This window comes from Aphidius gifuensis, linkage group LG4 (assembly GCF_014905175.1).
Source record: "Aphidius gifuensis isolate YNYX2018 linkage group LG4, ASM1490517v1, whole genome shotgun sequence".
Taxonomy (NCBI): domain Eukaryota; kingdom Metazoa; phylum Arthropoda; class Insecta; order Hymenoptera; family Braconidae; genus Aphidius; species Aphidius gifuensis.
The window spans coordinates 20415589-20443163 of NC_057791.1; the positions used below are offsets into that span (position 1 = coordinate 20415589).

General features: G+C 23.2%; 1 protein-coding gene and 1 long non-coding RNA gene across 2 annotated transcripts; one reads left to right on the forward strand and one right to left on the reverse strand.

The window, feature by feature from the left end:
• The first annotated feature begins 784 nt into the window (after window positions 1-784).
• On the forward strand, window positions 785-19307 carry LOC122855559 (head-specific guanylate cyclase). Its single transcript, XM_044157030.1, has 11 exons — window positions 785-1742; window positions 8997-9070; window positions 9488-9570; window positions 14787-15132; window positions 15556-15925; window positions 16089-16268; window positions 16410-16548; window positions 17018-17184; window positions 18155-18298; window positions 18616-18770; window positions 18873-19307. The coding sequence occupies exons 1-11, from the start codon at window positions 1518-1520 to the stop codon at window positions 19066-19068; spliced, it is 2079 nt and encodes a 692-aa protein (XP_044012965.1). The 5' UTR covers window positions 785-1517; the 3' UTR covers window positions 19069-19307.
• Window positions 19308-20320: 1013 nt separating this feature from the next.
• On the reverse strand, window positions 20321-27473 carry LOC122855560. Its single transcript, XR_006374077.1, has 6 exons — window positions 27341-27473; window positions 27094-27235; window positions 26084-26264; window positions 21326-21412; window positions 21120-21250; window positions 20321-20369 (listed from the first exon to the last, which is right to left on the reverse strand). It is a non-coding gene; the product is annotated as an uncharacterized LOC122855560 (long non-coding RNA).
• Window positions 27474-27575: the final 102 nt, after the last annotated feature.

Consider the following 27575-nt stretch of genomic DNA (forward strand, 5'->3'; position numbering starts at 1 on the left):
AAAATAAAATATAATAAAATTATAGCTCAAGAAAAGATTCAGGATAAATTTCAGAATAAAAAAAAAAAAGCTCCCATGTATATGGTTTAATAAAAAAGGGTTCAAAAAAAAATCCAACAATCACAATCATTAATAGAAATGCATGCATATGAATTTTGAGCACGTAATACATGAACACATTTGCATCGTATCATGTTGGAAAATGTCATACATCATGTGTACTTTTAATGTTGAAAATGAAAATAAAAATTAGAAAAAAAAAAGTACAAAAAATTGCATCAAAGGTTTGTTGGTGCATAATGCAAGTGTGACTGTTATAAAAAAATTAAAAAATAAAACAAAAGGCAAGTGGAAAAAAAAACCTACATAATAAAGAAAAATATATGTAAAAAAAACTTACGATAAAAATAAAGCAATGATAATAAAGAAAAAGAAAAAAATTAAAAATGTATATAAGAAAGTGACAAAAAAAATTTTTTTAAACACTCAAAGACACACGCTCTGTTTTAAAGTTAGTAGTATATTGGTGAAGCAGGGTGAAAGGGTGAAAGATAGTGAAAAAAAATATACCAGCAATAGAATAGCAAATAAAAAAAGAAAATGTATTTTTTTTTTTTAGTGTTGGTGAAAATTTTCAGACATGCGCGCACATGTCATGATGTGTCTCACTCAATTTACTTGAATTACATGTATATATATCTTTGTCAAATATACAAGCTCCCTCTTAACCCCGTGCTACCCTTATCAACAAACTCAGCTGGCGCTGCTCGGTCAATTCTGAAGCAGTATGGCGCTACGCGTTCTACCACTAATGCCGTCGTACCATCCCCAAATATAAAATTTTTTTTTTATTTTTTTTATTTTTGTAAATAATTCTCATGAGGCTCCACGTGCCAATTCAACGTCAACCAAAATAAACGAAATTTATAATCATTTTTAAAAAGAAAATAATTGAATAATAAATTTTTTTTTTTTAAATTAAAAAAATTATAAAAATTATAAAATTTAAGTGAAAAATAAAAAATAAAATATTGAACAAAAGAAAATAAATTTTAAGGGTGAAGTGTTGACAAGTGGTGGTGTTGGTGGGTGGTTTTAACAGTGGTTATTGTGGCAAAGCTTTTCGATTGATGGTGTTGGCCTTGATCAACAACTTTTAAGTTTAATATATTCATGAAGAAAAAATAAACTTTTAATTATTATCAGAAAGTGTTTTATTAAATTTACACACACCTTTTTTTCTGTTTTATTTATTTTTTTTTTTTATCTTTTCATTTGAATTAATTTGATAATTAATTAATAAAGTTTATTATATTTAAAAATAAATTTGTTGTAAATATTAAAATTTTATTTAAGTTAATTTACATGGAATTGAAAAAAATATATATATTTTTTATGAATAATTATTTAAAAATATAAAGAAACTTTTAAATATAAAAACAATGAATAATTATTGTAACTTAGGACTTTAATTAAGGTAATTTGAAAGTAGTTTTTTTTTTTTTTTATAAGCAAATATGGCATGTCCATTTTCACGTGGTTTTGAAAAAAATAATAGCAGTGATGATACAGCTGATGGAGGCAGTTGTGATAGAAAAAATGATAGATTCAAACCAACAAGACAATCATCAGTGCTGATAACATCATCACTGCTAGGAGAAGAGATCGACGATCAGGAAGACACACAAACTCTCAATTTGAAACATTTACGAGCTGCTGTACTTATACTAACAAATCCATCGGTATTTATTTTGTATATTTATTTAAAATTATTTTCATTTCAATTAAATTTTCATTCAAAAGCATCTTCAAGGGATTTTAATCTTTTTGTTTGGCTATTTTTTATTATTTCAACAGAATTTTATCACTAAACTTGATTGCAGCTTTGGATAGTATTTTTTATTTCATTTTTTTTTTTTTTTTTATCATTTTTGTTATTATCTTTTGAAGTATTTGGACCAGCATGACAAAATCCCCATTGATTAAATTCAAAAACAGAACGATAAAAAAATAAAAAAAAAAAAAACTATTTTATTACAAGGTTGATGATGCAGTAGTTTTTTTGTTTTTGTGTTAAATTGCAGTTTCATGTTTAGCTTTGGGCTATTTACCAAAAGCAATCAAGTCGCGTTATATGTTATGCTAACGTGAATTATTTCAATCACCATGTATATTTTAAAAAATGGCCAATATTAATTTATAATTGTTAATAAACATATCAATAAATTTTTAATGATTAATTGTAATATTATTTATTAATTTTATTGTATAATTTCATAACCAATTCTACTTAAAAATTCATTCGCTTTTTTTTTAATTTTTAATTCAATTTTCAATCAAAAAAATTAATTGATTCTTTGAAAAATAAAAAAAAATTTTTAATCAATAAAAGTTGATAATAAATTTTCAAATTATTTAAAAAAATATATTTTACATGTTTTATAAATTTACCAATGAATTAAAGTGTTTATGGGCATTAGGATATTTAAAATAGATGACTCAACACATTAGCATCATTGCTGGTTGCTTTGATAGTATTTATCAATTGACAGCAATGTGAACAGACTCAATATCACCTTTGAATCATTTCAAATATTTGCGATTAATATCGTAAATTCGTATTATATTAATTCATAGTATTAACAATGATAATAATAAATTCCATCATTAATATATTTCAATGCAACGTATAATATATTTCATGATAAATTGTTCATTTTTATTTTATCATTTCAATCGTATATACATCAATTTCATTCAACGAAAAAAAATACCAAAAATTAATGATATTTGTTGAGAATAGTTAGGCAAACCTATGATCTTTTGATAGATGATGGTGTAACAATTCGATAAATTTTAATTTCAATAGAGGAAATAAAAAAACCACGCATGAATGGTCAAAAGCTCCAATTCAAGAGCATGGCTCTAAATATCGAAAAAAAATATATAAAAATTTTCTAGAATCATAAATTCAAATCTCAAAAATTGTTGGAAATATATAGATAAAAAAAAAAAAAAAAAAAAAAAACAAAGAGAAATAAAACAATGACCTAAATAAAAAATAAAAAAAATGTACTTAAAACTTTATTGTTTTTATAGATAAATAAAAAATACATTAAAAAGTTTTTAATTATTTTTTATGATGAATTTTTTTAGTCAAATTAAATATATAATATTATTAAAAAGTTATATATTAAGTGCAGATTTCAATATTGATATTATAGGTTCATTTTTAAAATAAAGCTACTTAGGGTTTTTTTCTTGGTAAAATTCAATAGACGTTATCGAAAGAAGGCATCTATATATTTCTGCAGATTGAATTACAATTCAACCAAGTGAAAAAGCTTTGTATTCAGAAAAAAATGTAACTTGCTGATGTTACAAATATGAATTTTTTTTTTTTCCTTGTCTATTGATTATTCAATTTATTAAATACAAGACATACTCATTAATCATTTTTTATTTTCCAATAAAACTTGACATTTTTCTTTGTTTATTTCGTTAATGAATTAAATTTAAAAAAAAAAAAAATCATTAAAAACATGTAATCTTTAAGAATAATAAAATTTTAATTTTTTTTGTTATTTTACTTTTTTTAAAAAAATCTTAAAGTTTTAATTTTTAAAAGTTGGTAACTTGTGGCTTGGTGTGGTATTTCATTAAAACTCAAAACAAAAAAGTTTTTATATCTCAGTATATAAACGAGATATTATTATACCTGTATATAATTATTTAACCAGAAATTGCTACTACAAGTGTCGAGTATATTTCGTTTATGTATAAAATTGTAACGACGAAAATCATGATGTGGTTAAATCTAATCCACCACTCACCATTCGTAACCATGATTGAAGCAGTACAGTTTACTGATAGGATTTTACACAAATTCAACCCTCAAAAGTCCTACTTCAAATGTAACACAAAGTGAATAAATTTATCTTGTTACATCCCTCTGTAATTCTATCACAATATAGTTGTTTAAACTTTTATATACAAGAAAATTTCAATCTTTAAATTTTGTTTCAAAAAAATATAAGAAAATTGACAAGTATATGCATACAATCAATTACCACCTGTTGACATGATTTTATATATTATATATAAATAAATTTTATCAAAATCACATCATTGTAAGTTGATAGAAAAAATTAAGCTTTTTTTCGATTTTTATAAATTGATTTATTCATTTGAATCAAATGATTAGAAGTACTAAAATTTTTCAAGTTTCTAATAAAGCAAAATTTAAAAGGATTTCAAATTTATAAGGTAAATCATCGAGACATGCTCAGATACTGTGACCTACTACTCTGCGACCCTAAATCGATACCGAAGTCGTTTTTTTTTTTTTACTCCCTTTTCTTTCTTTTTTTTTTGTTCGTCTTGAGCTTCTCAAGAAATTGCCAATTCAACATTTGAAATGATCATTACGCTTCATATACGTGGGGAGCCTTAACACTCATTTTGTTTTTTTGTTTTTTGTTATTGTTGGTATTTTAAAAGAGTTGAAAAAATAATATAACCATTATTTTGTAGACAGAAATATTTTAATAATTAATTATGAAGAGTAGATAATTAATTCCTTTTCATCAATATTATAATTTGATGATTTTTTTCTGGTTTTTAATCAACAGATAACATTTAGGGGTGTTTGAATAACTAGTGGATCAAGTGGCTAATGAGATCTGGTCTTAAAACTCAAGAAGAACAAAAAGAAAAAAAAATATACTTCCTTGAGCTTTTTTTTTTACACAAAGCAAAGAGTAAGCTTCCTTTGATAAGAATAAAGAACAAGAAAAAAAAAAAAACTGGGTATCAAGTACCCAATTTGTAACAGTTCAAGATATTTTAACAATTAAAAACATATATATATAATATCGAGCCTATGGAAATTTATTTTTAACTGAATATCAAATTAATCAGCAACTAAAAGGTCAAAAGCTGATCTAAAATCAATACGTTGGTAAAAAGACAGAAATGAAAAACAACACATACATAAAAAGCTGTGTTTCAGTATTGAAATTATTTCGATAATTAAATTTTAGTATAATTGATTCAGGGCTAGTATTCAGATTAATAAAAATAATAGTACCAACGAAATCAATATCACCCACAATGAGACTAAATCTAGGATTAAATTTTAGCATTTAAAAAATAAATTTGTAATACTAAAAATTAAAATAAGCTACATGAAAATAATTAATTTACAAAAATATATATATAATAAATACAATTATTTTGATAATTACATAATTTACAAAATTTTGTAGTAAAAAAAAAAAGCCACAAATTTCATAATTAAATTAAAATTCAGCTAAAATATTTAGTATATTATTTACATATTAAAATAAAAATTAAAAAAAAAAATAGTAAATTAAGATGAAAATAATATTCCACTGATATTGTAGTAAAGCATAGAAATAACAAAGTTAAAAAAAATAAATAAATGAAACAAAGGAAAATTTATGCACCAGAGTCAATTATATTTCACTTGGGAATATTATGATATACACATATATATATTAATAACAACAACAGCAGGTGGCTGGTTTTACTCGATAAATTAATTTTCTCGTATAAAAGACGAAAGTCATCCAGTGAATTTCCCGTTGTTTTAAACATACTAAATTGCGTTAATTTAAGTTAATATATAATGAGTTATGGAGATTTTCAACTTTTTTAATAATTTTATCTTTAATTTTCTTCATTTTTTTTTTTCAATATTGTAATTAAAAATAAAAAAAAGAATATTTTTATTTACACCTAAAAAGCATAGAAATACATTGAATATATTTATTACTTTGAATTGATTTTTTATTTTATATTCAAGTTTTATTTAATTCTGTATTCATCATAATATGATTTTTATTTATTTTTATATCATTTTTTTTTTTTTGTTACTTTTTATTTGTGAATTATATTACTATACTTTTCATATTTATTTACAACTCAAGGATGTGCTTGGCTGTTTATGAGCTTTTTTTTTTTCATTTGAAAGTGTTAAATACATTTTGAGTTTAAAAATAAAAAAAAACACTCGTTTTTTTCTACTGAAAATGAGAATACTTGAAGAGTAAATGGACCGTTGATAGATAAAAATTTATATTATAAAAAAATAAAATAACCAAAGATATTATTTAAGTATAACTTGGAAAATTAAATGAAAAAAAAAAGTGTGAATCATAAATTTTGTGGTCTATGTATGAACTCTTTATACAATATCACAAACTGCCTAATAGAATCAAAAACTCTTTTGGGTTTTGAAGTTCAACTCGTTGCCAAGTCTTGGGATACTTGAAATTGTCTTTTCCACACTTTTTACAAAGTAGTAGTTACCATGCAATTCGATTTCAAACTTATCTCAATACGAATGAACAAACTTGATAGTTTTTTCTTTTTTTCTTTCTTTCAATAAAAATTGACTGTTCATATTGATTAATTATATAAAAGACAAAAAAAAAAAAAAAACTATCAAAACTTTTTATCATTATAAAAATAATATAAAAGAACTTTTTTTTTTTTCAACTAATAATTATTATTAAGCTCATCAAGAGATGTAGTCAACTTTTATCTCTAGATGTAATTTAAAACTCAACGAGACATTGTTAATATTTTAAATAAAGAATATTACTTGTATGATAATAAATAATAATAGTCAAATAAAGTAAGCAGCAATATTAATTATTATAAAATTGGCTGAATATCGTAGTAACATTTATGAAATTGTCGTTCGACATGATGGCCGGAAATGTTGACTCTATAAATGTGGATGTGTTGATGGTTGAATATATACTGAGTTTAAAGTTTCCATTAATATATCCAACTTTCGTAATACAATTTCAAAGTTCATTACAACTTGAAATAGTAGTGCATTAAATAAGGTCTCATTTTTCATTATTCAATTTAAAAATTAATATTCCATATTTACAAAAAAACACTAATTAAAATTATCAAAAAAACAACGAAAACAGAAAAATCTGAATATCAATTTTTAATAATTATTAAATAAAGAAAAAATGGGTTTATTTTACATTTATTTTGTCACTCTAATTGTTGATGGTAATAATCAACTTGTACGTTATTTTAGTCTAATTTTTGCTGACTCACACTGAACTAGATGCTGATGCCTGACCCAGTTATCAAGATATCATTCTATCTACCAATGAAGATAAAACACATATGCACCTTGTATATAAATACACACACATAGATAAACTATTATCATTGTGTAAAATTGTATCAATTGATCTGTCTATTGAATGACACTTCTCTATATTCTCAATTTATTTACAAAATTTTTGAACATAAACCAAGTTTGTACGTGTTTTGTTTATTTAAACTTTTGAATAATAACAATTCATTGAATTTTCAATTTATCATCATGATTTCAAGAATAGCCAAAGTTATTGAGTACTTGAAACTACTGATAATGTCATATTGGATAATAATAATATAAATTGTTATTGTTTTACTTTTTATTTATTTAATTTATATAAAGATTTATTGTAAAAAACTTGAAATTTATTTTGCAAAAAATAAATAAAAAACTTTTCAATGAAATATCTGTGATTTTTTTTCAACTGAAAATTTGGCATTAAATATGTAGAACGAGGACAGTGGTTTTATTTTATGTGGGTAAAACAACGTCACCTCGATTTAAAAAGATATAAAAATAAAATAGTTGAATGAAGGTCTAGAGCAAGAAAATTATATGAAAAACTTGTTAATAAATGATTATTATCTTGTAAAAAGAATGAAACAAGTGTTTTTTTTCTTTGCTTTTTCGTTGATTTTTTTATGAATGTAAATAATTTTTTTGGTGTCTAGAAAATATTGTAATAAAATAAACCAAGCAGTAAAATGTTTGTGGTAATATATGGTATCATATATTTGATATTTAAAAACTGTAATTTAAGGAAAAAAAAAAGAAAATGTGCTGGCGCCATTGAGACAGACAAGCGACACTAATCTTTTCTTGTAAAAATATTTTTGGCAATGTTTTTTATTATATTATAAAATTTATATATATTAAAAATTTATCATACTTTTAATTTTAATTTTTTAAAATATTTAAATAAATTAGTCTGATATTTTTGAGGCTCAAAAATATGTTAAATTAAATATTCCATTTTCCGGTGAATATAATTAAATTTTCAAAAATAAGATAAACTTTTTTTTTTTTTTTAGAAAAATAATAATATTATGTTAATTTTATTCTTTTTAATTTTTTTTTTTTTTTACCAATTTAAAGAAAATACCAGGTTGTACGCAATTTTCAACATGTCATGTTTCATATTTTTTTTTTATTTTCAAAAACTCTTGAGTAAAAAAAAAACTCATTAAGGAGGCACTTCGTTTATTTCAACAGCAATTAACCTCATGACCCTTTTTACGGAAGTAAACAAACTGGCTTCAGTTTCATCTTCGTTTTATTTTTTTATTATTTTTTCATATAATAAGCAAATACTAAACACATACATGCTAATTTTCATATATGAATTTAGTGGTGGCAATTGACACGAGTGTGCAATATATTATATCATCCATAAATTTACATTCAAATTATTTTGATATTAAACAATTAACGAGATAAACCAGTATGAATACCTCAGCCATGTAACTTTTAGAAATTATTTTCTAATATTTAATTAAATTCCAACGAGAAAAAATTTATATCAAAAATTTTTTTTCTTTATCAATTTTAGAAAAAAAAATTTCTCGGTAAATTTTAATGGATATATTAAAATCTATAATGCAATTTGCATTAATTGACTGTCGATCAAACTAAAACACATTTCACGCTCAATAAAATCTGTCGATATCAAAGCTGATTGGAAAAAAAAAAATTATAAAAAATCAGTACTTAGGAATTTAATAAAAAATATGACAAGGTTTTAGTCAAGAAAAAAAAATGACAACGATTGATTAATATTATTATGTTTTGAAAAATATAATTAAGCTATTTATTCATTAAAATTATTTTTCTTTATCAATTGCAGAATGAAGTTATGGCTGTGGCTTTGAGTGGAATATTAAATCAAGATGATATACCAGTAACAACAATGACATCACTGTAAGTATTTTTTTTTTTTAATTTGAATAATTAAAATTTTTAATTTAATTTTTAAAAAAAAGACCATATTGATTTTTTTATCGAGAATTATAATAACATCTTGGCAATATTTTTTTCTCGTTCATTTTTTTGATATAAATTTTACTTTTGAAATAAAAATAGAATAAATTTTATTTTCTTGTAAATAATAATTTTTAAATCGATGAAAAAAATTGGTTCATGAGTCACGTTGGATTCGTGTACTTGAAAGCTTGATAAAGTAATCACGAGTACAGTTGTGAGTAGCTAGAATTTCAAACTCCAAGCACTCAAATAAAAATAATAATAAAAAAAAAGAAAAAAAAGAAAAAACACCTCAAGCTTTAATGTACTAACAAATCATTAATTTCTTCTTTTTTTTTTTTTTATTTTTTCAAGGGAAAAGTTACTTTACAATGTCGATAACGATGAAAACTACAATTTACTTGAAGATATTTATGAGACACTCAATTACGATTGTGGTAAGTATACATTAATTAAATTAAAAAGTTGAATTAAATTTTAGTTGTTTATTTTGCAATTTAAAAATATTGTTCTTTATATATCAAAGGTCGTGAATTTTTAATTTATTGAATTTTTAATATCTAATGGATATTAAAAAGTTTTATCATATTCTCAATTTTATTTATTTATTTTTTTTAAATTGGAAGTTGGAAAAAAAAATATTTGTAAAACATAAATAATAATAATAATAATGTCAGCTTAGAAGTTAAGGCTGACAGAACAACGTAGATACTTTTAAACTAAATAAATGAAAAATGAAAAAAAATAATAAATAAAAATAATACAAAGAATAAAAAATAAATATATATGAAAAAAAAAAAAAAAACCTTGGTGGGTATAGTTGTTGAGATTTTCTTCGTCAACTTTACTATATATATTTTTTTTCTCTCATTTTTTATGATACTGAGAGCTTTTTCTTCAACGCCAACAGACGGATTTAGTATTTTTTATATGTATTTTTTTATCTTTCGCTAAAACAATTCGTTTTCGATATTTTTATTTTTATAAACCATCAATTTTTATGAATAATATTCTGCTGTTAATATTTATTTCATGATTAAAACATGATTAAATTTCAATGAACATTATTTTTATATTTTACGTATATAATTTTAAAAAGTTAATAAATAATCAATAATTTAATTGTTAAAATATATTAATTAAAAATTACTTAAAATCATCTATTATTAAATTCATTATCAAATGAAAATAAAATAAAAGAATATCTTGTTTAAAATTGTAAAAACATATAATTTTGCATGAAATTCAATCATCAGTCATTTGATATGAAAATAGTGCACCAGGGATTTATTCATCAACAAATGTCGACTAAAATTTGAATGTACTTTTTAACTATAGAAAAACGGTTGATATAATAAATAATATCCACCAGCTTTACCGTGAATGCATGTATATATTTCTTTCACGGATAAATAAACACATATATTTATTTCAAAGCTTCCTATGTCAACCACAAATTCAACCATTCATCAAGATTTATTGCACAAATTATTCAAAAAAATATTTTTCTGGTAAATGAATATCATTTATTATTCTATTTCAAAAGTTTAATCAAACTTTTTTTTATTATTTATTTTCATTTTTTAAAAATAAAATGTGTACATTCAAAAAAAAATTGCTGATGGAATTTTTTTTGTGATTTTTTTTACATCAAAAAGGGTCAAAGTTAGGAAGAAAATAAAAAAAAAAGAAAAGCTTTATATTTATAAAAGACTAAAAAAAAACGATGAAAATGTTAACAATTTTCTGAAGCGTTTGGGTTGAAACTGTAAGTGGTATTTTATAGTATCGAGTAGAAAAAAAAAAAATGCGAGAAAAGTTCTTAAGAACCGTGGAAATTCATCCCATCTGAACACATAAATGTCAATTCAACGTAACGCATTTTCAGATCTTTTGTTCTTGATTAAATTCATAAAATATTTAATCATTTTATTCAATTTTTTTTTTCAATTTCAATGACACTGTCACTATACAAGCATCGTATTAAAAAATTCAATGCAAAGTTTATGAAATATTTAAAAAAAATATTCAATATAAGCCAAGTAAATTTGAAATTGAAATCAGCCAAATGTCAATCATAAATATATAAATACAGATTTTTTTTATTTTTCATCATTGAATTAAATGCCAACGTGTATATTTAAAATATAAAAAAATTGCCGATATCATAAAAAAATATATATAAAGTTTATAATGTTCAACAGAGTGTGAATAAAAATTTCTATTTAAATATTCGGCAAACTGAAAAGTATTTGCATAATAAATATTTTTAAAAAAATTTTATAAATACTTGTATAAACATGAAATATTTATATTCTGTTCACAGATGGATAGACAGTAATTAATAAATTAAATATTAATAAAATATATGTATTAAAATTTTATGAATAATAATTAACTGTATAAAAAAATATAAAATATTCACCAAAGTTTATATCCAGATGATTTTACGGTGGCTTGGTTTTAAATATAAAAATTTCAAGGAAAAAGATAAACGAAGATTCCATTACATTGTCATGATTACCTCTGTGTCTTCTGGACATTTGAGACTAAAGATTTGTTATATTTTTTGATATCCAATACCAAAGAAAAATGTCAAATGAAAAAAATATAAAAAAATAAAATTTCTAAAAATATAAATAGCCAGTTAATCTTTATTGGTTCCAGATAAATTTATATGATATATATTATTTGGTTTATTTATCTTTAAATTTGAGTGTTTTTTTTATTTTTGTATCGACAGCTTTGAGCCATTAACAGTTCCCGAAAAAAAAAATATACACAAGGTTTTAAATTTTAGAAAAAATTCATTAATCATTGAGTGTCGATGTCGTGATCCATTTAACTTTTATCTATTCTTTCTGTTATCGCATCTCTTTACCATTTGTCACCACATCCAGTTTAACGAGAAAAAAGAAAAAAGAAGAAAATGATCGTTAAAAGTGATTGGGTTTTTTTTTTTTTTTTCTTTCCCATAAATTACATAAAGATAGGTGTCGAGTCTGACTATACATATACTTGATTCACTGAAAAATATTGTCAGAATTGAATCAGATAAAAAAAAGTATAATAAAGTATATTTTTAAAATGATAAAAGTAATTCTTAAATTTCATTTCACGAGTATTTTAACTAAATATTTAATCTTTATTTTTTATTAAAGAAATCGTAAAAAAATAAGTATGAATTCAATTACTTTTATAAAAAAATTTACTGAGATTTTAACGCTACTTCTATTTTCATAGTTTAATATGATTATTATTATAATAAAAGTTCTATTGCGTAATTAAAAATAATATTACTATTAAAATAATAAATGAGTGAATTTTTTTAGAAATGAATTTTATATAAATATTGCTTTAAATATGTGACGAAAAATTCCTGTCTTTGTACAGATAAATATATAATTACGTGTATATATTTATTTATTTTTTTTTGGTAAAGTAATTGAAAAGTTTTTTCATGTTTGTTTAATTACATTAAGAAGACTAGTTATTCTGTTAAAACGTTATATGCAAAGTAGAAATAAAAATAATATTTAAAAATATTCTACTTTGCTTTTCGTTAAGTATCTCACTGCACTCATGTTAATTTTCTCATTAACAATATAAATACGTATAAATTAGTAAAAAAATATATACTCAACAATTGTAAGCATCTTGTTTTTATATTTTTTTTTTCTTGTGATATAATAAAATTTAATGAAAAAAATGAATTAACAAAAAAAAAAAAAAATAATAATGTTGTTCCGTTGTAATTTATCTGATTGCTAACTCGAAAGGATTGAATTAAAAAACAAAAAAAAAAAAATATATATCCTTGTCAAGTTGACCGGGTAGAGACTATCTTTCGAAATAGTAAAAATAAAATTGTGTCGCTTTACATCCGCCACGTGTGACTGGCTATGAAACTTTGACGTCTACGTGCACTTGTTATCAAAAAGCTCAAAAAAAAAAAAAACTTCCATATGCTTTCAAAAAATGGTTTATATCATGAAGCTCAATATCTTATGTCGTTCAATAATATATCAACGATAAAATTTAATAAAATTTATTATTGTAAAAAAATTTATACTGTACGTTTTGTAAATTTTTTATTTCTTTAAAATAAATCATTGAAAGATATAAAATAAATTATCATTTTAAATATATACTTTATTGAAATTAAATTTTATTTCTTTTAAAAAATCATTGAGAAATAAAATATCATTTTGATTATTATTATTTTTTTTTTTAATTTAAAATAGAAAATTGATTTTATGGTTTTATAAGATTTTAAGCTTTTTTTATCTTGTCAATAATTTTAGCTATTATTAATATCGATTGTATTAAATGAAAAAAAAAAAATATAACATCATTTTATACATGAAATAGATGTATAGAGATGACCTATATTTGATGGATTTTCTATATCACACGAAACGTATTTCCCTCGGGTTTGTTCAGTAGATTATATGAGATATCTTGTCGACAAATACGAAAACTCCTGGACCCTAAGGCAAAGCCATTTTCGATATATATATTTTTTTTAAAACTGCATTACATTGGCCGTCGGCATATATACACAGTTTAAAACATCTACATACTGAGGAAATCTTATTCTTGGGTTATCTCTGAACATAAAAAAAAAATAACTTTGATAAAGTTTAAAGACTTTGTTTGCTACAATGGGGTAGTATATAAAAAAAATCATAGCTCGAATTAAAAAAGGAAAATCAAAATGTAAATTTTTCGTTTAGGTATATTGATAACTTGAAAACTTAACTTCTTTTCGAATATAATACACATGTATTTTTTAATATAATATTTTACTTAGAAAAAATGTAATATTTTCTTTTTTATTCTGAAAATTTAAAATTTACATTTTTTTTCTTTTTCAGTGTATAAAAAGTTTGAAAAAAAAAAATGATAAGAGTATGATAATACAAAATGAATAGATTAAATTTATGGATTTATAAATTTTTTAATATAAAAAATCATTATTGAAGATTTTCATATGAAAGAAAATTTTTAAAATCAAATCACTTTTTTTCATATGATTTGTTCGTTTTTATTACTTTCAAAATATGCATGTATAGTATTATTATTTTTTTGATTAGCATGTACTTTGCAAATTGTGGTAACTTGATCTATACTTTTATAAAAATTTGTTTAAAGCTTGAGGGTCATAATTTAATATATTTCTCATAACTTGCCGACGATGAGGCCACCAACCGCACAAAATTTAACGAGAAGCTCAGTTATCGATTCCAAGTTATAGGTCCGCGCCCATCCGTACCATTCTTGTCTGGCAATAATATGGCTTCAACTTGGTTTAACTATAACCACAAATGGTTGTTCAACTTTCTCACTATATAGCTTTAATAAATAATGAAAGAAAAAAATAAAAAAAATCATTGTCAATGGATGCAATTTAGTTACACAATAGCAACGAATTTTTATGACAAAAAAGAAATATTATGACAAGAAAACGAAATAAAGAAAAGCTATTATAACGAAATAAAAAAAAAAAAAAAGATAGACTCATAACAATATAAATATTCAGCCAATTTTTAAACTAGTATTGTTCGTAAAATAAAAAAAAATTTATGACAAATATACTTTGTTGGATATAATCAAAGAAAATAAAAATAAAAAAACATTTTGTAAATTCCAGACATTGATGTTAATACATTCCTGGATAATTTGGGACAAGAATTAATATCAACAGCTTGTGTTGGTTTACTCGAACGTGCATTTAGATGTCTTGGAAATAATTTGACAGCATTATTAACAACCCTTGACGGTGTCAATGATGTTGTTCAACATCAATCAGGTTTTGATACTGAAGCTGAATTTGTCTGTATAGCAACACCAGAAGCACTAGAATTACATTTCACAACTGACCATCCATCAATTGCTTATTTACTTGTTGGTAGTCTCAAAGGTATTGCAAGACGTTTCTATCATGACAATGCTGATGTCTATATACTACCAGATCCTTACAATACTAAATTTTTCAGGTAAAAATATTTTAATTAATTTGAAAATTTCATGTTAATTAACTTGCTATAAATATTCAATGCTTGTAATAGCATCAAAAGTATAATTGAATTTTTTTTAATCAATCAAAAATATAATTGAAAAAAAAATTTGTTAACATGTCAGAACCGAGTGACATAATTTGTATTTAATAGTACGCATTTGACCAAAAATACATGTATAAAGTATTGAAAATAGATTATTTTATATTTTCATCATTTTCACAAATTAAATTGATGAATAATTAAAAAAATTTAATAAAATTTTCCATTTTATTTTGCATGTGTAGGTTATATGTAAATTGGAAATGATAAAAATAATTTTTTTTTAAATTGAAAATTGGTAAAAATAAAATAGTAAATTGACATATATCATGAATATATATTTTTTGTGTTATTATTCAGATATCGAATAACACCAGAAAGATATGAACAACTGCTACCATGTGATGATGAATTTGATATTATGACAGAAGCATTTCATTCATTGTCAACTGAAGCAGCAGATTTACGTATGGGAGTTGCTAGTTTTTGTAAAGCATTTCCATGGCATTTTGTTGTTGATAGAAAACTTGAAATAGTACAACTTGGTGTTGCATTTATGCGTATATTTGGACAACATTTAAATAATCATGGACGTGACATATCAACATATTTTATATTTACAAGACCACGTGGTGTTACACTGTCATTTCATGAAATATTAAAACGTGCGAATACACCATTTGTACTTGGTCTACAAAAGCCACCAGGTGCTGATAAATTTCCAGCTGAGGTATAATTTAATATTTAATTAGATAGCCCTGATTACATCCCAACTAATCTACATCGTCATTAATTCATCAACCGATAATTTCATTAGATAAAAATTGATTATATAATCATTGATAATCAACATTTATTATTAATTTTATATATTTATTTTTTTTATGATACAGGGTTTGGAATTGAAAGGACAAATGGTACACTGTCCAGAATCTGATTCAATACTTTTTGTAAGTTCACCATTTCTTAATGGACTTGAGGGTCTTACTGGACGAGGATTATTTATATCAGATATTCCACTTCATGATGCAACACGAGATGTTATTCTTGTTGGTGAACAAGCACGAGCACAGGTGAATATATTTCATTTTATGCAACTAGTATTAAAAGATTTTTGGCAAACATTTCAAATAGTTTTTTTAAAAATATTTATCATGAATATATAAATGTAAGCACGAAAAAAAAGTATAATAATAATTCATGTTGTTATTCAGGATGGTTTGAGAAGACGTATGGATAAATTGAAAAGTTCTATTGAAGAAGCAAATTGTGCTGTTGATGCAGAAAGAGAAAAAAATGTCAGTCTGTTACATTTAATATTTCCACCTGATATTGCTAAACGACTCTGGCTTGGTAAATAATTTTAATCTTATTTTTATTTTAATAATAAAAAAATAGAAAATATTGATTATAAAAGAAAAAAAAAATCAATAATGTTTGACTACCCTTTAAGTGATAATAATAATATATCTATCGTTGAAATGGTAATTTTATTTATTTATTTTATTTTTTGGCAACCCTCACGTTTTTGTAGTGCTTGAGTAATCAATCAAGATTTCAAGATTACAGTTTTGCTATACAAAGACACAACTGCAAATTTTCTGTCAGTATTATTATCACACAAAATTGTCATTTTTATTATTCCCTCGTGTTGTATAAGACCCATTATTACTTTGGCTATTTGTAATAAAAAAAAAACAATAAATAATAGAAAATATTTTTACGACAAATTGTTATAGCTTGGTCGTAAATGGTTTAACGTAATTATTTTGTAGATAAATAATACTTGGGGCTAGACTAATATTGTTATTCTATTTAACAGGTGAAACAATTGAGGCTAAAAATTATTCAAATGTTACAATGCTGTTTAGTGATATTGTTGGGTTTACAGCAATTTGCTCAACAGCAACACCAATGATGGTCATTAATATGCTACAAAATCTTTACGAACGTTTTGATCAATACTGCGGACAATTGGATGTTTATAAGGTAAATTAAATTTTCAACAATTTAAAATTACGCTTGGATTTAATTCTTCTAGTTAGTTATTTCTTTCCGAAAGATTTGAATTTTTTTTTTGAAATTATGTGCAGGTAAATTTTAAAAAATAATTGGTATTAATTTCTATAACTTTCAGGATAATTATATTTTAGTTTAATTCAAACATATAAAGCATAACTTTGTAAAATTTTTACCCAGAAATATTTTTTTTTTTCTCTCTAAATTTAATTTGCACAGTTTAATGAAAATTTTCGTATATTTTTTTTTCTACTTTTATTATTATTCACCTCTTGATAATTAATTTTAAAAGAAAAAAAAAAAAAAAAACAAATTGTAATATAAAAAAATAATATTATTTTTAAATATTAAATTACAATTCGTTGGAAAAAAGAAAAAAAATTTCAATAATCGAATAAACTGGATAATTTTATCCACCACAAGGTGGATCTCAAATTTCGTTAATTTTTCGTCACGAAATCGGGATATTCCATTAGTGGTGTTAATAATAGTGTAGACGAAATACGATATTACAGTTTGACGTGACTGGCATTATTACGAGAAAAATTCTTAGCGTGTCTCGGTGGCCACCATGGCCTGATACGTGCTTCCCACACCACGTAATTTACAATTTACCATCAAGAAAAAAAAATCAAAGAATTTAAAAAATTATATATAAATAAGAAAAAAAAAGAAGAGTCACCTATTTTTGTCTAATTAAATATTTAAAAACTCATTGATGAAAATGAAAAAAAAAAAAAAATAAATCAGATAACTTGATTAGTAAAAATATAAACTTTAAAAATTTTTTTTTTTCTTTAACTTTTTCTGGCTTTCTATCTTGTCTTTAATTGTATCATTAAATAATAATTGCATTACTAAATACTATTCTAAACTTTTCCAGAAATTATAAATTACACTTTACTTGAATTAATATTTTATTTAAAATAATTTTTTTCAGGTGGAAACGATTGGTGATGCCTACTGTGTTGCATGTGGTTTACATAGAAATACTAACACTCATGCACAACAAATTGCATGGATGGGTTTGAAAATGATACAAACTTGTTGTCAACATTTAACGCACGAAGGAAAACCCATAAAGGTAATGTTAAGTTTAATTTACCATGTATAATTAAAAATTATACATTTTAAAAATATATTTATACTGTCAATTTTGAGTTTATTGCTTCACTGAATACTTAAATAACTTAATAATAGTTTTAATGTTTTATGATTTATATATATAAAAATCCAAGTTTAAGTTGATTCAAACTTTATAAAACTTTTTAAATTACATTTAAAATATGATACTTTGATACTTGATGTTTTTTAAATTCAATAAATATAAATTATAAAAAATTTATTATCATCATAGTATTTAAATTATGATAAAAATTTATCATTCATTTTTAATTCTAGATGAGAATTGGAATTCACACGGGTATGGTACTAGCTGGTGTTGTTGGTAAAAAAATGCCGAGATACTGTTTGTTCGGCCACAATGTTACGATTGCCAATAAATTTGAATCGACAAGTGAACCACTGCGTGTTAACATCAGTCCAACAACATACGAGTACGATAATAAATAGATTTTTTTTTTGTTTCTTGCTTGTACATGAGTATAAAGAAGAGAACAAAATGTTTAATTTGTTTTTTTTTTATTTTTTTCTTTTAGCCATTTGATGCAAACACCCGGATTTGTATTGGAAGAACGAACAAAAGATAATTTACCAAAAGAATTACCAGCAAATACAGAAGGTACCTGTCATTTTCTAAATAATTATCATCATCCAGATGTCGATGAAAATGAACTACTTGATGTTCATATTCAAGCGGCTGTTACGGAATTTGGAATATCCGGCAGTTTGTAGATATTAATAAATAAAAATTGAATGTATTTATTAATATAAAAATAATATATTGTCGTACCAACGACACTGTACCAATACTAAATTAACCTACTCAATAATGTAATAATAATAATATATTTAAGTATAAACTTAAATATATAAATTAAATAAATAAAACAAAGCATGGCTATCTCTCAATGCTCAGCAATACGATGATTATTAATATTACATAATTTAATAGAAAAAAAATAAAAAATGTATATAAATAAGTTTATTCACTAGACTCAATTAAAGATAAAAATAAATGAATAATTATTATTAATGATCTCGATAATGACATGAAAAATGAAAAAATAAATAAATTAAAAAAGTTACCATTAAAATCGAAATTTCAATCATCATTATTGTGATTTGAAGTAATAAAATAATAATAATGTAATAAATATAGCTAATAATAATATTCATACATGGATCAATTTTGATCAGTTTATTGTAAATGAATAAAGCGATAATTAGGAAAATAATAAAAATAATAAATATAATTTTGTCTTATTGATTATTGGAATGTCTCAATGATGAATTTCATTTTAATGAAACTCAATAAATAACAACAATTGTGCTGGCAGTAAAAATTGTTTTATGGTGCTCCTATCTTTTTTTTTTTTTTTTTTTTACATTTTCTATAATGCTTATAATAAAATTAGCAATTGCTAGTAATTCTTTTATAATTTTCTGGGCGGGCTCAAGGTGTGAGGGAGCTTTTGACTACGTGGAGACGATAAAAAAAAATATAAGCGTCGAGGGTACGATGTCTGTCTGGTAATTAAATAAACCGGAGCATTTGTTATCACGGTATCACAAGAAAAAAAAAATTATTTTTTAAATCATCAATTATTAAAAATTTAAAAAAAAATCCAGCTTTATAAATTACCGTGTATTTAAGAACAAATTAATCAAAACTAAATATTATAAATGTATGAAAAGGGGGCAATCTAATTTACTCTAAAATTAAGACAGTAATTTTTGTAGATACCTGAAACACACCCTATTTACCATCATCTATTCTATTTTAAATTGCACACCCTGATCAGACTACTACTACCATTTACTCTGGTATTAAATTTAAAAGATTAAAATAATAATAATAACGATCAAATTGAGCCAAATGGTTACGAAAATAAATACAAAATTTATCATGTACCTTCAACGAATACATGCGGAGTAGTTAAATCAGTGACCAGAAGGCCTCTTACCTTTTACAGCAAGTAGAGGTCTCAGCAAGCAGTCATCAAGCAAAGCCTTCAAATGCATCATCCAATGATCTAAAATACAAAAAAATATACAAATTATTGAAATACATATGTAACATTTGTTTTTTAATTATGGTTTATAATTTATTTGAAGGAACGATGATAAATTGTTTGATTATTACTAGTTTATTTTATTTATTTATCTATATATCTAAATCAAGTATAGGGTCATAGAAAAGTCAATTTAATTTCGCTTGTTTTTAACTGTTCAATTATTAATTATGATCCAGTTTTATAATTGATAGTTGAATATATTTGCTAAGCTTGATTCATCTCACCGATCGCTAAATAAAATCATCAACAACAGTCTACTACGTTACCACATTGTACATGATAAAATACATTTCTAGATTAAATGTGTTTACCACCAATGTTCGTAGCAGCTGGTTCCATCTATATCAGAGTTTAAATTTATCCTGGCTCAATTTTATTAAAATATCAGATATTATATTGTATATTTAAAAAGACTTTTCATTGTCCTGCTGTTATTATCAATTGTTTTTAACTAAGTTAATTAATTTTCTACTACTCATTTAACTTTCAAGCACTGATTTAATGTAACACATCGCTTGACAATTTACTCTGCTTCAAAAATAACGTTAAATAATAGTAACAATTTAAAACTGATTCTTCATTTTTCTATTTTTTCGTTGTTTAATTATGTTGATATTTATTATGGGATATACTTAATTACATTTGCATAAATTAATTCTGGTTAAATTAATTTAATATATGAATTAAATTTGTCGAAGAGAAACCTACCTTTTTTTAATATACTCTTTATTATTATTTTTTACAGTATTTGTTTAGTAAATTGTCTGCAAATGCTATTCAGCCAATCATTCTTGGTGTTTAGTCCTGATCAACTTCGAAATATCTAATGATACCTGAAACTGTTTGAACATAAATATTTTAATAAATGGTTTCTCTGAGTAGAAAATATAAACCATGAGAATAAATATACTCACCACTATTCTTCGTTTAATATAGTAAGAAGACTTTAGTCACTTGTCAGCTGTATGTCCCAATTAATTTCTGGCCATAATTTTTTATATCTGTTAACAATGAAAAATAATAAAAATCATTAATACATTTTCAAGTGGAAAATTGGTAGCAACAATATACATTTGGAAAATTTAAAAATATAAATATTGATATTGATTATTGAAATATTGTAAATTAATTAATTTTACTTTTTTTTTTGGTTCAGATTATCATTCCAATATTTTTTTATGTTTTACTCACTTTTTAATAACAAATTTTAGTAAAATTTGTCAAATGACAACAGTTCTAACTTCTGAATCTCAATTTTTTGTTTCTCGACGTTATTTAATTTTTATTTATTGTTCAACAATTTTTGTGTTATGATCTATTAATTTTTTAATAAAAAAACAAAGTAATGATATTATCTATCTTTTTATTTGGCTACTCCAAAGTTCGTCGATGTTGTTGACTCTGTTTGACCGTCACTAAAAATATGTGATTTTCTCATAAAAAACTTAACACATAGCAATAATTTTTCATTTAGTAGATTAACAATGAATAAACAATGCAATTAACTATAGAATGATGATTAATTTGCTCGATAAAACTGCTCAATTTTATAAAAAAAAATTTTCGTTTGCGCGGTAACAAAATAATGACGTAATTTTTTTTTTTCCACTGAAGTTTTTTTTCACAAGAGGTCATTCTCGAAAATAGAAAACGACTACTACGCCACCAATCAGTAAGAATACTAACTATGATTTCATCTGTCGGTAAATATTAAATTATTATTTTTTTTTCAAATTATACTCAACAATTTTAAATGATCAATAATAATTAATCAACAATTAAAAAATAAATTTTGACAATCTATTTTTGTATTATTTAATGAAATTATTTTTTCTCATTTATTTTTAATTTACTTTGAAATTCATTTTCATTCAATTAAAATTTACTAATAGATTTAGTTACCAATGTTACTAAAGGTTCATTAAAATTATAAATTGAAATATTTAACAACCTATCGCAGTGCCTTTTTGCTCATAATTATATTTAAATAAAATTAAAAAACCAAAAATTTTATTTCTCTATTAATGTATGAAACAATTTACAAAAAATAAAATCATAAAAAAACTCGTTACCATGTAAATCAATTAAACAAAACATTGATTTAAAATAAAGTGTAAGCAGAGATAAAATAAATATTACATAGCCTATATACGAAAGCAACATTCTATAAAAAAAATTTATTATTTATAAAAAAATAAAAATATGAAATATTTATGATTTATTTTTACCAGTACAGGTACTTTTAAAACGATGAATAAAATTGTTTTATGGTTGAAATAAAACATAAAAAAAAAAATGGGAAAAAAAATTGAAGTAGTGAAAATTTTTGCCAAGAGCCCAGAGGCAATATAGTATTTTTTTTTTTAGTTTTTCGTAATTCTATATCATTTGCAGAACTCTACAACAGTTTATTTCACAGATAAATTTAAATCTAAATAAGTCAAGACGTGACAATTTACAGAGAATAGTAATGAAATTGAGATGATTTGTGAAATATAGTTTGTAATATTCTCATTAAAATTCTATGAATATGCGCATTCGACACTTCATTAAACTTACTTCACGTACACGAAATTTTCAAGATATTTTATATACATAAAATAAGACAAATTTTATGCTTCTAGCTTTCAACAAATAATTTCAAATCTGTATACATGTATACACATCAAGATAATAATATAAACCAATATATTTCTAGATATAATTTTACGAAATAATTATAAAGCTTGCAGCATCATCGTGAATTTAATATTATTATCTGGAAGTTCATTTAATAATATTCATTGATACAATAAATTAATTTGTATTTTTAATTTTGCACGAGTTGAATATTTACGTTTTTATTTACTTTATTTTATATTTTTATTTATTTTCAATTTTAACTTTTTATTGGTTATTTTATCGGTTGTACCAAGTATTTATTTATTCATGTAAAATTTAATTTCACAAGTATAATTCAACCTGGTACATATCTATTGCAAAAAAAAAAATATTGGACCAAAATAGTATATCAAAAAAAAATATTAAAAAAAAAAAATAAACAATTTATTAAATTAGAAAGTTTGTTCTTTTTGTTTTTGATATAATATTTACTTTTTAAATAATATTATCAACAAAAACGGGGTAGTTTTATCAACATTATTTTTGAGTGAATTTACCCATTCAAATTTCTTTGACATTGTTGGTCCAAGTTCAACTCTATATACACATTTTGCATAATCAACATTCTCTCATGTAATTGCATTTTTGTCATAGTTTTGTTAAATTAAAATAAATAAAAAAAAATTATCTATCATCATACACGTTACTTTGAGACTTCATTTGACCCAAATCAACTCAATTTTATTTTTAAATTTTTTAAATTTTCAACAGCTCAGCGAGTTTAAAAAAAAAATGTATATTTTTTTTTATACTTCAATATTGTAATAATAAAAGCGAATGAAATCGAAAACTTTCTTCTGATATAGCTTTGATTTTTTTTTTTTTTTTTAACTTTAGTTTTAGTTTTATAGACACAAACTTTATACTTCGATTTACTTTTACATCATCAGGCCTGAAAAATAGCCAGTCTGTGGATAGTTTCAACACCACCAGCAGAAAATTTTATTAAAAAGCTTGGGGTAATTTATTTCTCAGTATAAAATTGTGTATGTTTCGAGAGAAGCTTTATTTATATACAAAAGTCTTGACAAACTTTTTTACAAAATAGTATTTGGATGAATATACTTATTAACGAACAAGTGATAGCAAAATACTAATAACTAGATTTAAAATTTAATTGAATTATCAAGAGTCTAATAAAATATTAATACATAATATAAAAATACATAATTTCCAGTATGTTTATAATTCATTTGACATTTATCCATTATAATCATTGCCAATTAAATAAATTATTTAATTTAAAAAAAGAATGGTTATTCAGAACAGTTAATAATTTTTAAATGAAAAAAAAATATTTAAAATATATTTGAAAGCGATTAAAATGTTTGGATGAGAAAACTTTTAACTTGCATTATTTAAAGTTACTGAAAAGTCACTTAAAACTATGGAATATCGATCGATCAATTTAATTCTAATTTATACAAATAATAATAATAATAATAAAAAGTAAAAAATAAGACGATTGAACTTTGTAAAAAAAATAGCTAAAGATTTTCTAGATGACTCTTTTGCATTGATCGAATGAAAATGTGCATCTACCAAAGTTAACTATATATAAAATGAACTTTCTTCAGTTTATCTACAAAAAATGTTTCTTTTTTTTTTTTTTTGATCATTCAATTCTCTCTCACCTCATTGTCACAATAAAAAGAAAATTGAAAAATAAAAAAAGAAATTAACTCATTGCGCCGATTCTGTCAACTGTTGGCCAGTCTCTATTGTCCAAGTAATCCATTAACTTTTGAGCTTTTGTTGCTCGCATATGCTTTCAGAGAGAAAAATTTAAAAAAAAAAAAAATCTCTAGGAAGATTTAGACAATAGACATTTTAACTCATCGAATATCCAGTCACTAGACTTTTGAAATTTTCATTTATTCTATTCATTATAAATTTCTCATTTTGCAAATTTTTTTTATATATTATTTTTATAACACCCATAAAATAGTACAAGTGTAAAATAGCAGTGTCATGCATTGCATATATAATTTACTATTAAATTGCTATACTTTCGTGCACGTGAAAAAGAAAAAATAGAAAAAAAAAAATAATTTCTTCGTGCAGCCTCATTATTTTTTCAGCACTGGTTTTGATCGAACTTTTTTATTCAAAAAAAAAAAAAAAAATCAGTTCATTGGGGGTTTCTCGAATGAATTGGCCTTATTATACGTGAATGGCTATTTCAAACAATATACGGTCAGTAAAACCATTAAAAAAAAATACACCAATATAAAAAATATGTACTTATATAGTTATATTGAAATAAATTTTAATAAAAGTAAAATAAATAAATTATGCTAAATATAAAAACATGGTGTTTTTAGGTTCACAAGTCATATAGAGCAGAAAAAAAAAAAAAAATATTGAATATAAAAACTTGTAAAAAATGACTTAAACATGAGACAAAAATATTTATTGCATACAAACGAGTATTCAAAGTCATTGAAATTTATCAAGAAACTGTTGGCCTCCTTAAGTCAAGGTGAAATAGGGAGAAAAGAAAATAAGTCGATCGATCGAAGATTGAGCTTACAGTGAATAAAAAACAAAAAGAATAAAAATAATAAAAAAAGGGGTGAAAGACAGGGGAGTGAATTGTTGAATATATACATGTATATATAAAAAGAACGACGAAATGGAGAGCGCAAAACCGTGGAATTGGTTTCACTCGAAAGACTTTCCTCTGAACTCGCCACAAAAGTTTCAACCCTGTCATTGAGACGAAATAGAAGAGGGTATGAACAGAAAAGAAAATAGATAAAGTCAAAACAAAAGTATCGAATGGTTTGCGTGTTCACTGATGCAATTCTTGAATTTAAGTCATCTTAAAGACGTTTTACCTTTTTTTTATATTTATTTGTGCAGTATGTATTGTATGAGGTACTTAAAATTTATAGAAAACAATATTGAAAATTGATTTAAAAAATGAAATCAATATTGTTTAATAAAATGTTAATTGTAAATTATTTATAATCATATATGATTTTTAATTTTTACTTTTAAATACTCACCGATAATTGGAGTTTGACAGTCATGAGCATCCACAGCCATCTGGATGTGTTGATGAGCCTGATGGTTAATTGATTTCATGTTCGATGAGCCACACAAGTGTCAGATTTTTTATGTCAGTATTATTGACACTTGGGGTTTTTGTTGAAACTGCTCACATCTTTATTCGCCTTTTATTTTAAACTAGAAAATATTGAAAATTAATTAAAATCAATTTTCCAATAATTAATTTATAAATATTATATTTTTTTTTACTTTTAGTTAAGCTCATGTTAATTTTATAAATGATTTTTATTTTTGAATTTTATATATAACTATGAATGATAAAATTATTGACTAATGAGATATGACAAATAAAAAAAAAATAGATAACCCAAATTTTAAAATCTCAATGTGAATATTAAATGTAAATACTCAGAAATAAAATAAAAAATATACACGTGAGTTTAACATAAATAAATTTGAACAAAATATACACAAATAAACCTCAATGCATATTCTATTAAATGAAAATATAAATTATATTATCAAATTATCAGGCAGTTTAGTAGTACGTGGCATTCAATACAAAATAACAAATCCAAATGAAATTGCATTATTGAATATTTATTTTTATTTGAATAAACAAAATAATTTAATTAGCCTCTTAAATATTCTATTTACCTGTTTTATATATTATTTGTTAATAATAATTATTATTATTATGTCGTCATTATGTCATGTTTATCAACAAATAAAAATAAAAATATCAATGACACATTGACATTCTTAAAAATTGACAAATAATTTAAAAAGAAAAATCTAAAAAGTTATAATTATTTAATAGATTTATTGGCTTTTTAAATATTTGCATTATTTTTATGTCAATAAATAAATAAATTAATAAATTTGCCAAAATTTCACTGTACACAAAAATAATAAAAAAAAAACAATTGACTAATTAAGATGGCGGTTGATGTGTCATTTTCACAATTCAATTCAACCCAAAAAAAAATAAATTATAAATACTCACATTTTTATTAAATTTATAACTATTATTATCAACAATAATAAATAATTTTATTGATCCCAGTGCAGTTGAAACATGTTGGAAAACAGTGGGCAATCATCACACAAAACAAAAAAAAATATCTCCTGTCGTGTCTCGTTCATTTCTGCAATCAAGAATAAAAAAAAATATCAAGCAAATCTTTATATGAAAGTAAAAAAAAAAAATTAATAATATAAAAAAAAAGAAACAATAGATAAAAGCAACACACTGCTAGCCAAGAGATATCAAGCTGAGGCAGACGAGCAAGTGGTCGTCGTCGTCGTCGGTTGATCGTTCAAGGAAAAATAATGTAATAAGAAAAAATAAAAAGAGATAAAATATATAACACAACAAAAGACGCGTTTTCTCGATCCAACAATCTCAACAAAAAAAATGATGACGTTTTCTTGGTGTATGAGTATAAAAAATATCCTGTAGAGGCGCCACCTTTTTCAAGCAAACGT

Excerpts from the sequence above, each read along its gene's own strand:
- LOC122855559 (XM_044157030.1), top strand. The coding sequence starts at position 1,518 with ATGGCATGTCCATTTTCACGTGGTTTTGAAAAAAATAATAGCAGTGAT. Across the intron at positions 9,571-14,786 it reads GACACTCAATTACGATTGTG|ACATTGATGTTAATACATTC; the intron begins GTAAGTATACAT and ends TGTAAATTCCAG. Across the intron at positions 15,926-16,088 it reads CTGATAAATTTCCAGCTGAG|GGTTTGGAATTGAAAGGACA; the intron begins GTATAATTTAAT and ends TTTATGATACAG.